Source organism: Myxine glutinosa, chromosome 6, assembly GCF_964187855.1.
Source record: "Myxine glutinosa chromosome 6, kmMyxGlut1.1, whole genome shotgun sequence".
Lineage (NCBI taxonomy): Eukaryota > Metazoa > Chordata > Myxini > Myxiniformes > Myxinidae > Myxine > Myxine glutinosa.
In genome coordinates this window covers 19,086,082-19,100,101 of record NC_136266.1, presented here as the reverse complement: position 1 = coordinate 19,100,101, position 14,020 = coordinate 19,086,082, and the positions used below count along the sequence as shown (strand labels likewise).

Genomic DNA, 14,020 nt, shown 5'->3' with positions numbered 1-14,020 from the left:
AATGGATGGAGGTTATGTATTCACCAATGTCTGTTCCTTTGTTTGCTTGTCTGTCTGTCTGTCTGTCTGTCTGTCTGTGAGCAAGATATCTCAAAAAGTTGCAGATGGATTCAGACAAAACTTGGTGGGCAGATTTGGTGTGTGACAAGGTCGAATTGATTCAATTTTGGTGAAGATTCTTATACGAGAATTTTTAAAATTATCTCCATCACCGAAAGTGGATGGAAGTTATGTTTTCACTCTGGTCTGTCTGTTTGTTACTTGCAAAATCGAAGATTTTTCAAGTATATTGGTCGGTTGCGTTTGTGGTTCTGTCTGTCTGTTTGTTTGTCACCGGCCTACAGGTCACAATTCGAAACCGATCGTCACGAAACTTCACCAAGTGCTATAGGTCGTCCCAATTGAAAAGCCTATTGTTTTTGGGATCAAAAAGTCAACATAGGCCAAAGGTCACCAACTTTGCCAAATTTCTAAAATCCTCAATTTTCATCCGATTGACTTGAAATTTGAAGAGGACTTGCATATCTGGTCACTGAATTCAACCACCAAGTATTCTTGAGGTCAACATCGGCCAAAAGGTCAACATAGGCCAAATTTCTAAAATCCTCAATTTTCATCCGATTGACTTGAAATTTGAAGAGGACTTGCATGTCTGGTCACTGAATTCAACCACAAATTATATTTTAGGTGAACATCGGCCAAAAGGTCAACATAGGCCAAAAGGTAAACATAGGCCAAATTTCTAAAATCCTCAATTTTCATCCAATTGACTTGAAATTTGAAGAGGACTTGCATATCTGCTCACTGAATTCACCCACCAAGTATTTTTGAGGTCAACATAGGCCAAAAGGTCCACATGGGCCACATTTCTAAAATCACCAATTTTCATTTGATTCACTTGAACTTCTTAGAGGATTTATATATACTAGGGCGTGCCCGTACGTGCGTGCCCGTACGTGCTTGCAAAAGGAAAAAAGTTTTGAAACCACGTGCCAGAATTACGATTATTCGCAATTTAGTTTTAATGGCCAATTATTCAATTATCGCAAACGTATTTTATCTTTTCGCAAGGGAAAACAAAGAAAAGAGAAGAGAACAACAACAACAACAACAAAAAAAAAAAAATTGCCACCACGTGTCAGAAACGACCACAGAATACGGAGCAAGAAAATATAGGCGAATGTGAGAGACCATAACTTGGGAAGCACAAATTCTCAATATTAAATTATTAACCTATCATCTTTAATAGAACTATAATAGACCAATTAAACTAACGGTTGTTTTTATTTTCTTGTTTTTGGCAAAGTTAACATCCAGAGAGGCTGTGTATAGGCCAATCCCCCCCCTCTATTTACATGAAATGGTTTGGTCCATTCGCAAAGCCAAAGCGAACGGCTTGCGAGTACGGTGACCATACCTTGGGAACCACTTGTCCGATTAATTTCAAACCTTGAAAAGGCACATCCTCGGGTCCCCAGCAATATACCTGGCAAGTTTCAAGTATATCGGACCGGTAGTTGTCGAGAAACAGCGGTCGCATACAGACAGACAGACAGACAGACACACACACACACACACACACACACACACACACACACACACACACACACACACACACACACACACACACACACAGATTGCTGGAATTATATAGAGACTAGGGCATGCCCGTACTATATATATATCTAAAATTATATCCCCCCCCTCTATTTACATGAAATGGTTTGGTCCATTCGCAAAGCCAAAGCGAACGGCTTGCGAGTACGGTGACAATCCCCCCCCCCCCCCCCCTCTATTTACATGAAATGGTTTGGTCCATTCGCAAAGCCAAAGCGAACGGCTTGCGAGTACGGTGACAATCCCCCCCCCCCCCCCTCTATTTACATGAAATGGTTTGGTCCATTCGCAAAGCCAAAGCGAACGGCTTGCGGAGTTTGGTAAATAAATCGCCATAGCTCGGTAACTACTTCTCCGATTAATATGAAACCTTGAAAAGGCACATCCTCGGGTCCCCAGCAATATACCTGGCAAGTTTCAAGTATATCGGACCCATGGTTGTCGAGAAACAGCGGTCACAGACAAACGACACACAGACACACACACATACACACACACATACACACAGAGATTACTGGAATTATAGATAGATGGTCACTGAATTCAACCACCATCTATTTTTGAGGTCAACATAGGCCAAATTTTTAATATCCTTAATTTTCATCCGATTGACTTGAAAATTGAACAGCATTTGCACATCGAGTCGCTAAATAGGGAAACTAACTAGTTTTGAGGTCAAAAGGTCAAAGGTCAACTCAAGGTCAACCTTCCAAAATCGTCATTTTTCATCTGAAAAATCGTCAATTTTCATCCTGTTGACCCGAGTTTTGATCAAGATTGTAAATTTTAATCTTCATGAAATGGACAATTTGCTGTATCAATGGAAAACTTTGGGGGGGGGGGGGGGGATTTTGCAAGTATCATGCTACGCATGACGTCTTCTTGTTACTTGCAAAATCGAAGATTTTTCAAGTATATTGGTCGGTTGTGTTTGTGACTCTGTTTGTTTGTTTGCTTGTTTGTTTGTTTGTCACCGGCCTACAGGTCACAATTTTCAACCAAACTTCACCAAGTGGTAGAGTTGGTCAAATGCCAGAAGCCTATTGTTTTTGGAGTCAATAGGTCAAAAGGTCAACATAGGCCAAAGGTCACCAACTTTGCTAAATTTCTAAAATCCTCAATTTTCATCCGATTGACTTGAAATCTGAAGACCACCTGCATATCTGGTCACTGAATTCAACCACCAAGCATTTTTGAGGTCAACATAGGCCAAATGGTCAACATAGGCCAAATTTCTAAAATCCTCAATTTTCATCCAATTGACTTGAAATTTGGAGAGGACTTGCATTGAATTCAACCACCAAGTATTCTTGAGGTCAACATAGGCCAAATGGTCAACATAGGCCAAATTTCTAAAATCCTCAATTTTCATCCAATTGACTTGAAATTTGAAAAGGACTTGCATATCTCGTCACTGAATTCAACCACAAATTATATTTTCGGTGAACATAGGTCAAAAGGTCAACATAGGCCAAATTTCTAAAATCCTCAATTTTCATCCAATTGACTTGAAATTTGAAGAGGACTTGCATATCTCATCACTGAATTCAACCACCTAGTATATTTGAGGTCAACATCGGAAGGTCAACATAGGCCACATTTCTAAAATCCTAAATTTTCATCTAATTGATGTGAAATTTGAAGAGGACTTGCATATCTGGTTACTGAATTCAACCACCAAGTATTTTTGAGGTCACCATAGGCCAAAAGGTCAACATAGGCCATCATGTATCATTGGAAAACTTTTGGGGGAGGGTGGATTTTGCAAGTATCGTGCTACGCATGACGTTTTCTTGTTTGTCTGTTTGTCTGTTTGTTTGTCACCGGCCTACAGGTCACAATTTTCAACCGATCTTCACGAAACTTCACCAAATGGTAGAGTTGGTCAAAAGCAAGAAGCCTATTGTTTTGGGCTCAATAGGTCAACATAGGCCAAAGGTCACCAACTTTGCTAAATTTCTAAAATCCTCAATTTTCATTCGATTGACTTGAAATTTGAAGACCACTTGCATATCTGGTCACTGAATTCAACCACCAAGTATTCTTGAGATCAACATAGGCCAAATGGTCAACATAGGCCGAATTTCTAAAATCCTCAATTTTCATCCAATTGAATTGAAATTTGAAGGGGACTTGCATAGCTGGTCACTGAATTCAACCACAAATTAGATCTTAGGTAAACATAGGCCAAAAGGTCAACATAGGCCAAATTTCTAAAATCCTCAATTTTCATCCAAATTGACTTGAAATTTGACGAGGACTTGCATATCTGGTCACTCAATTCAACCACCAAGTATATTTGAGGTCAACATAGGCCAAAAGGTCAACATAGGCCAAATTTCAAAAATCCTCAATTTTCATCCAATTGACTTGAAATTTGAAGAGGACTTGCATATCTGGTCACTGAATTCAACCACCAAGTATTTTTGAGGTCAACATAGGCCAACAGGTCAACATAGGCCAAGTTTCAAAAATCCTCAATTTTCATCCGATTGACTTGAAAATTTAACAGCATTTGCACATTGAGTCACTAAATAGGGAAACTAACTATTTTTGAGGTCAAAAGGTCAAAAGTCAACCTTCCAAAATCATCATTTTTCATCGGAAAAATTGTCACTTTTCTTGCTATTAACCCGAGCTTTGATCAAGATTGTCAATTTTAATCTTGAAGAAATGGACAATTTGCTGTATCAATGGAATTTTATTCCTTGGGGGGAGGGGGGGGGCGGATTTTGCAAGTATCGAGCTCCGCATGACGTCTTCTTGTTTGTTTGTTTGTCTGTGAGCAGGATATCTCAAAAAGTTATGGACATATTTGGTTGAAACCTGGTGGACAAGTTGGGTGTGCTATAAAGATTAATTGATTAGATTTTGGGGAAGATGCAGATTCGAATCTGGATACCATTATTTTTTAATTTTCAAGTGATTCTTCACCATTGAGAGATCGGGTCAAAAACGATATATAGCATGATTTTTCAAAAGGTTGTGGATGGTTTGTGACAATACTTGGTGGATGAGGTGGGTGGGTAGGTTGCAAGAACAAGCTGATTATATTTTTACGACTATACCGAGTGCCATTCTAGTTCTTCATTCTGTATTAAATCAAGGAATCACATGTGACTGAGTTTGTGACTTGTGCATGTGATCTAGTCAGCCTGGTCAACCTAGTCAACTGCAATATTTTGTGAAAATGCCCAATAACAAATATGGGAGAATGAGTTGACATTATAAATAAAAACAAGAGCAATGCAACTGTGTTGCCAATATGCCTCCGTATAGTCCCACAACGGGTAGATGCCCTCGTTCACTGTCCTAAAAATAAACAAGTTTGATTTAAATCCCTTCACCTGTTTTCAGGTACAGGGTATCACATTTTCACCAGCCATGACAGGTTTCACATCGATTGGTGAAGCGGTTTCAGAGAAGGGACATTTTAAATTATCGGCTTTCAAGCTAATATGGCTGCCACACCATGTGATGTATGACCTAAGAAAATGTACACTCTGCATATGTATGGGTAGGGGATCACGTTTGTGACGTTTCGTGTTGATCGGATAAGGTTTGTTTTTCTATCCAAGATGGCTGTCAAACAACGTGACGTACGACATCATCATTTTCAAACTATATGCAACAATGGCGCTAGATGATATTTGTAAAATTTCGCATCGATAGAGTAAGCGGTTTCAGAGATATAATTATTTAATATTTTCCTTCAATCCCATACGGCTGCCACACCATGTTACCAATGATGTTTTTGTGATCATCTTTTAATTGCCATGTCAATGTCAATGTAAAGTGTAATGTCAATTTAATTGCCATGTCAATGACACACGTAAAGTTTCGAGTCAATCAATCTGCTGGTTTGGGAGAAGATGTTTTCTTTGAGGTTTGAGGTTAAATCCAATATGGCTGTCAAACCATGTGACGCATGATGTCATGAATTTAATATTTCAATACAAATGGGTCATAGATCATGTGCATGCAATTTCAGCTTTTTTGGTTAAGGAATTCGATTAAAACATTTTTGGCTGGTATACCACTTCACCTATGATATCATCATGCTTTTGTTCCCCATTGGGAGTACTTTACAAAGGTTTCAAATTTTTCCATTCAGCAGTTTCTGAGAAATAATATTTTAATACTTTGCGTTTAATTTTTGTTACATTAATACAAAATTAATTTGCACTCTGTCAAAGCGCCTTTGGGCTTCATGAAAAGCGCTATACAAAATAAATGAATTATTATTATTATTATTATTAATCCAAGATGGCTGCCATACCACGTGACCTATGATGTCACAATTATCATAAAAACATTCTGCATGCGTGTCACTCCTACCCAGAAAGTTTAGTCTCAACCGGACATGTGGTTGCTGAGAAAAACTAGGTTTAGCCCGGACGGACGGATGGACGGACAGACAACCCGAAAACATAATGCCTCCGACCACCTTCGGGGGCAGAGGCATTATTATACATCATAATGTGTGCAACTGATCACAACTGGAAGCTTCTCCAAACTTTTTAAAGTTTACTGCATTGTAAAAGAAAATAAAAGTTTATGTTGAATTTATTTGCATGCTTACACGTTTTAACGTGCAATAGTCAGGTTTCAAGGAAAGCAGAAGAGGCTTGAAGACATCGAAGGGAGCTACACGTAATAAGCCGTAACATGGCATTGGTCAGAAGGTCATTTTAAACTGATTGTCACACCATGTCGAAAACATCACGGCTTGATGTTATTCGGCATGTGCGGTTGAAACCCACACCCTTTCTTCATCCGCACCATTCCCTCACCCCCTCCCACTCCCTACCTCCCTCCTACTGTGCCAACCTCCTAGCCCAGCTAGGCCTGGCCACCTGTTAGGTGAATTAGCAAGTCTGGAAAACTGCTCATGGCATGACGTGGCCACCGCTGGTGATGCAGCGCTCGTTTTCATTCCCGGCAATAAAGAGAACTGCCCACCTTTGTAGATAGAGATGTGAGTGTTTCGCAGAGTCTTCGGCACTCTTTTGTAAATGCCTGTCCACACAGACAGAAACAGCAGACACCGTTTGACTGTCCGCTCATGTCCATGCTCAGAATCACAGTTTAAAATGTACACAGGAAACTGGAATAAACAAATATCGTTACACATCATTCATGAACTGAGACAGACAAGCTGTTTGTGGATATCCCATTAATGAATGCTGTGCAGGGATATTTAAAGAGAATTCTGGAAAAGGACATCTCGAATTAATAGATTATAGGTGCAGATTATACAAGGTGTTTCCAAAGAGAAACTGTGCAGTAGAAACTTAACAACTCTTGTGCAAAAAGATACAGTAAATCTGTCAGAGAAAAGTTTTTTTTTCATGAAATACAACAAAGACTTAGTGTGTATCTCACTTGGACAGTGGATGATACCTGCAAGTAAACAAACATTAATCTTAAGATTAGCAAATACATGAAACAAGTATTTTTAGTTCAGTGCACTTACTTTTGAAACACCTGTAATTCATATTACTTTTAAATGTTAATTTGTCCTTCAATAAATGCAACAATATCAGGGTTTATTCATACATCTGTGACCGAATTTGACTTGTTTGGTGTTCCCACCTGAGCACTCAGCGCATGATGCTGGGTTCAGACGTTCAAATCCCACATACTGTGTTGATTTGTCAACTAATACCGTTATGATTTATATAAAGTACATGGATTTTACAATACATTGACATACAAGTACATAATGAATATCCATAATTCCTGTGTGTGTTTGTATACGCAGGCTTTGGCCTATCTTGCACAGGCCTCAGGCCTACCTTTGCAAGAACAGGCAGTTCAGGGAAAGCTTCACTTTTTGACTGCCCTCTGTTGGCACACGTAGAAACAGCAATTGAAGTTAATATATGCGTGTTCAGTATCATGGATGGGCTCAAACAGAAGAAAGGAGAATGAAATAAACGGGCTGGAAGGAAATAGATAGACAGCTGATATGAGGTATAATATTACTGATATATATATATTGCTACGGTTTTGAGATTTGTACATATGACATCATTGAAGGCTAAAGGTTTGCCCCCCATAGTTAATCCACGAGCAACACGTAGGCCCACTTAGAGTATTAGTTATGCCATAGTATGTGTGAGTAGAGGCCATTTCCACTAGTAATATCTGCATTGTGTAAAGACATGAGTTTAGGTCCCTTCATTTTTGCGACACCCTCCAATTCCACCTATGGGCATAATTGATCCCGCGCCCCATTTGGCTGATCCCTCAGTTTGTTACGCTTTGGCTACCCACAGCAGTTTGTTACGCTTTGGCTGCCAGCAGCATTCGCTGCCCTTTGTTCGCTCGCTAGTCAAGTGACACGAGGTAGGCCTGAGAAGAGGGAGGAGTGCGGGGTCGGAGTGGGGCGGCGTCAAGGAGCGCGTCAGAGGCAATGACGGTAAGGGCCACCAGCCAACCAGGGCTCTAAGGGCATGGCGTGATAAGGCGTGGTAAGGCGCGTCTGGCAAATGCTAGAAGGTTCGCGGGGCGTGCCTATAAAAGCCTTGGCAAAAGCCCTTGAACAGGACTGGTGGGAGGACTTACCCGAAGGACTTACGAGGACTGAAGCGGAGGACTCGTGCGAAAGGACTGGTTGGAAAGGGGCTTGCGCATTGTAAAGGACTCGCAGAGAAGAGGGCTGGAAGGACTTTTACGGCGCGCGCATTGTGAGCACTTCGAGGCTTAGCGCTTCGAGGATATTGAACTGTATTCGCCTATTACGTACGCAGCCACGCGAGTGAACACGGCAATAGCCACCAGTGTTAACCGCCAGAGCCCAGCCCCTACCGTTCGCCCCATATTATTCTGTGTGCGCCAACGACACGCGGACAGCTCCTGCCGTCTCTACTTACCATCTGCCTGGTACGAGCTGGGGACCGGAGAGAGAGCTGCACAGAAGCCATCCCTGGACGCGCTGGTGACCATCAACCTGACCTTCATCAGCAAACCCCGTGTGAGTGTGTCTGTGTGTGAGACGGGCCCGTTTGTCCTGGGAGTAAGTTGACTGTTTTTAAGGCTGCCCTGTGTCTCTTCTTCTTCTCATCATTGTGGATAGTGTAAATAAACCTTGTTCTTTCTTCCAATTCGATCGCCTTCGTGTTTTCCATCATTGACTAAGCGTGGTACGAATTAGGGTTGCTTGAATCGGGTTCCATCTATAAACGGCACGGATCGCGTGTACGCACCGCTCGGCGTCTCAGCATGCATGATTCGTGCGGGACTTATTTCATTGTTTCCGGGCAGCGCGAGTAATTAGGTAATAGTGATTCTAGTCCTAAAACCCTATTTCGCGCTGTCCGGGAAGGACGTCATAGATCCCGGGTCCCGTCAAAGACAAGGGGACTAACCCCCCCTTGGTAAGGGGAGAAGGCCGGCACTGAGATCCTCAACAATATATATATATATATATATATATATATATATATATTGTTACAGATACGACTTTGATGGTATGGTGGGCCGAGCGGGATGGCCGCCGTATCCGTACAAGTTACCCGATTGTGCCCGAATGTTGACTAATCGCGCTACGCTGGCTCAATAGGAAAGAGAAGACACCCGGCTGGGTTACAATCACACAATACGACACCAGGGGTTCAGTTCTCAAGACCTCCGGAGGAGGTTATATTAAGGCGGAAAAGGTTAGATTACAGGGACAAGAGGGAAACATAGGAAGGTGGGCACTTAGACACAACCTTATATTAACCCTAGACAGACCACAGATAAACGGGACAACGCTGACTCACACGGGATTTGATGGAAAGGGGAGGCAGGTCGCGATGGCTCAGGTGCACCTGGCTCCGGGACAGAATCACGTACGGTGGTGTCCAGCAGATGCGGGGAGGTCGCTCAGCGCTCGTGGGTCGCGACTTTGGTGGAGATGCCGGGGAGGTCGCTCAGCGCTCGGGAGGGTGGCGTCTTGTCCTTCCAAGCTCGGGGCGCATCTGACGTCACGTCCGGCGCGGGGCCGCGTATATCCGGCCGGGGAGTCACGCCCTCGCTCGTTAGCTCCGCCCCATATGGCATCGGCCCATGGCTTCTCATTGGGTGCGGGGGTTACCGGCTCCGCCCTTGACGAGGGGCCGACAGGGAGCCCCCTTCTGGGTAACCCCGTCGAGCACATGTTCAATGGCGGCCAACCGAGCCGGAGTGAGGACGCAAAGCCGCTGTTGTTGTGGTTGTTGTTGGAGCTTGAGATGATGGGAAGAGATGCGGGGAGGTATGGGAAGGTCCTAAACTCCTACTGGTGCCATATCATCACATTCTGGTGCAACGAAGAGTCATAATTAATGGAAACAAGTCCTTAACTGACATAGATTAAGAATAACTAGCAAGATGTCCTATAATTGTCTACGTGTGGTGCGGGGGACCTGGGCACGACATTTAATGGGGGAATGAAGGGGAAGATCGGCTCTAATGGGTGTTGTTTACAGACAATGGGACTAGGGAATGGGGTAAGGGGAGAGTTGGGGAGTATCGGAGAAGATAGGGGAATATTTACAAGCGGATATGGAGGTCAAATTCCATATTCGCAACATTGCACCCTTCTCTACCCTCGGGGCGTCCCGACCCGATAAATTTTTACCTACTTTAGTGTGGCACGCAATGTAGTTCCCTCTACTATTAACTCTACCCTGAGTGCGACAGTTTTATAGATATTCACAAATGAGTAAATATGTCCCCCTGCGACGTTGCACCCTTCTCCTCTCAGAAACACACCCACAGGATAACCGAATCCGGAAAGAATCCTCAAACTAAACATACAGCCGGTAGGGAGCATTATTTACAAGACTACGCTGATATTTACACTACGATCCAGGACCTGTCTTTGGAGGAACACATGCAGATGTTATGCATAGAGAGAGCGCGCTTGCCAACATCGATACACCAACCCACGAGTGCTCTGTGGCCGACGGCCTTTAATAACGTGCAGAGCACCCTTTCCGAGCATCAACAGCACCACCCCACCACCAATCGGTGCAGTCACCATTGTTCAATGAAATAAAAATAAATTCGACAACCCCTAACCCTGCAGGTGTCTCTTGCTCTTCTTGTGGTGCACTTGGTGTTAATTATTAGTGGTTCACCTGTATGGCATAGGTGCCCCGTTGACCCATAGGTCCATCCCCGGGTGGTGCTTGGCCGCAAAAGAACTACGGTCCATTGTGGGTGGCCACCAACATTGCGGTCCATATGGTGTATCGATCCAGGCAACAAGCAGCGAAAGTGCAGGCCCACAACTGCGCAGCCAGCACCTCTCTTTCCTCTCTCTCTACCCCAAAGCCAGATCCTCGGAGGTGGGAGACAAAAGAAGCAGACAAGTGAGTAAGGTGGTAAGGGCGCAAAAGTGCACGCAATATAAGGTAATGCACACTGGGGGCACATGGGAACCAGGTGAGACAGGTACGTTCCTATCGTACGCCCCCCCCCCCCCCCACCAGGTAACCTACATGGCCCCTCCCTTACCCCTTACTGTATCCACACAACACAACACTACCCATAAACATCTACTTTACAAATCAACAAACATCCCTACTGTCTTCCCCGTTCCTCCCATATACCAAATTCGTCTTCTCTCCCTCCTAACCAATCAAATTTGCCATTTTCAACTCTCATCAAAATTTGCCATCTCCAACTGCACATCAAAATTTGCCATCACCAATTCATCATCAGTCCCTCCTAAGGAGGGAGAGATGGAATCACCCCAATGTCTCATCCACGTCGTGATGCGTCTCACAAATCCACAACAATTCTCATTTCTGCAACAAAACAAAGAAAACACAGGTGTGGAGTCATCATCATCACCACAGGTAAGTGGCTGCGTATGGTGCGACAGGTTCATCAATCCTAACTATTTCCTAAATGACTTTAACAACTTTACACTACCCGGGGTCTTTCTCCGGCCAAACCATTGGCCCTCTTACGCTATGGGTTCTAAAAACCAATTCCCATTGGCCAAACTGTGGTGCTCTTCAATTTGGGGTCTCACTCCCCCGATTCATCTCCCGGTGCCCTCGCACAATTTCTGGGCTGCGGCGTGTACCTCTCCCAGTGGGTCTACCCACCTGCACACCTCCACCACTGCAGTTGCCTCCGAGCTTACCTGCTCCTCACCCTAACCTAACTACCTGGGGAAGGCCCTCTGGCTCTCTCCCCACTCCGTGCCCTCTCTGGCACTGGGCTGCCCGATCCACACCCGGGATCCTCAGGCACCCACTCACAACTACCGGCTCCCAGAGCCCACCTGCGGCCTCACCTGGCCGACATCCTCACAGTGGTGGAGTGCCCAACCAACTACACACACTAACAGGCTACACGCCCAGCCATTTCCACAACACTAATGCACCCATTCACAACACCATTCTGCAACCGCACCACAAATGCCAATATCCAACCACAATTTACCTGCACCCTCTACCTAACACTTACACTACCCGCCCCGGGTGCTCGTGAAAGGGGTCCACTCTTCCCCCATCCACACCTTCGCACCATGCACACCACTCCGTACCACTCACTCCAACTCTCTCCACACACCTGTACCTGCACACCTGTGCTCTCACACCTGGTGCCACCTGCACCCTTCTCTCCCCAAGCGCATTCGCGCTGATCCACTCACTCACTACTCATACACTGCTCCACACACCTGTCCAGTTGCACACCTGTGCAATCACACCTGTCCAGTTGCACACCTGTGCAATCACACCTGTTCAATTCTCACTCACACGGCATCATCTCAGCTAACTACTCCCTTCTGAAACTTGCGCTTCCCAGTCGTCCCTTTAAACTATTGCGCTCCCACGTCATTATCATCCATACTAATCTACCTGCGTCCCCACTACAGGTATCAGTCACTAACTAACCTTATCGTCACCTAATGTCAATCCTCGCTAGATCCCTACACACCATATCCTAACCCCCCCGGGCTAGTTTTCACTGCCATACACCCCATAATCTATTGCTCCTTTGCCCCCCTATGGGAAGGATGGTGGATTTGCCATCCCACCACATCGGGGGCCTCTCACTACCAATTTTGCACCTCAAATTTCAACAAATACAAAATTTGCCAATCACTGCCCATCATCTGCCAATCACTACTGCCAATCCCTTGCCAATCATCAAATTTTGTTTTTCTCTAATTTTGGGTCCAAAACACTAACCTCATCACCCAGTCGACTCACTAATACCTCTCGGTGCGCCAATCCCTGTCCAAAGCCCGGCTTCGTAAAGCCAAGCAATGGATGCTGGTTGTTTTGTGCCAGCGGGTGGATGCGTCCGGCATTCGGGGCAGGGACGGGGGCTTACCCGGGCCGAGATCCCACGCATCACCTCGGCGTGGAGCCATCCAATGTCCCGATCTCGACCTGCCGGCACGTCTCAACAAAACGTGGTCGCCATAACGACCCTTTCTATCGGGCTGCCAGCTCCGCCTAGTGGAGCCTGGACGCGGCCGTTCAAAGCGAGGCCCGGCACGCACCGAGGGCCTGCTTCGGCTAAAAGTCGACCTAACCCTTAACCCGGTCACCGTCGATGCTTCACCTGCTTGCTTACACCCCGCAGCCCGTTCCTTGCTCACACATCCCGCCGTACCCATGCTCCTCGTACCTTTCCTTACACACCCAGGTACACCCATTCCACTCACAGCCTTGGTCACACACCTGACCACCGAACACTTTGGCACACATTCGTTGCTCGCACACCTCACCAATACACCGCTTCGCACCCCCTCCTCGGTCACCTCCTCTGTGACAATCACAGGTGTGCTCTCATTCGCACACCCAACCACGTGCCTCACCACCAACTCCAGCGTGCATTCCCACTCACGCTCTACCATTCCAGGTGTGCATCCTTCCATCCCAGGTGTACATCCTCGCTCACCTGTCACAACTAACTCACGCTCCATGTCACTCTCACTACTTTCACCTCCATTCTTGACAGCGCACTCACCCTTGCCCTTGACAGCGCAGTCTTTCCCCATGCACCTGTCCGTCACACACCTTTCTCGCGCACACTCTCCCGTCACACCCTCTGTAACACTCACCACAGGTGGACACTCTTCCTTACTTCTGACAGCGCACTCTTTCCTCATGCACCTGTCCGTCACACACCTTTCTCGCGCACACTCCTGCGCACACTCTCCCGTCACACCCTCTGTAACACTCACCACACCACGCTTCCATGTGCTCCCTCGCACACGCGCTACGACCGACTCACTCTCGCCAGCACACTCACTCCTTGGCACGCACTTTTTCCTCACACACCCCAGAGTCGGATTTTCTCGCACACCTCCTTTTTCGCACACCAGACCTGTCGCACACTTCACCAACGGCCTCTCACGAACACCCGGGTCCATCTCGACCCCCAAGCTTCTTAAATCCCCTGG

The 14,020-nt window shown here is 45.5% G+C and overlaps 1 protein-coding gene across 1 annotated transcript in view; it reads right to left on the bottom strand.

The window, feature by feature from the left end:
• LOC137429142 (alpha-catulin-like) overlaps positions 1-14,020 on the bottom strand; it is a 206,618-nt gene that overhangs the window by 76,138 nt on the left and 116,460 nt on the right. The window contains exons 14-15 of the mRNA XM_078779661.1: positions 7,416-7,464; positions 6,580-6,636 (exon numbers count right to left, since the gene is read on the bottom strand). Coding sequence (XP_078635787.1) covers positions 6,580-6,636; positions 7,416-7,464 — 106 coding nt within the window. The remainder of the gene's footprint in view (positions 1-6,579; positions 6,637-7,415; positions 7,465-14,020) is intronic.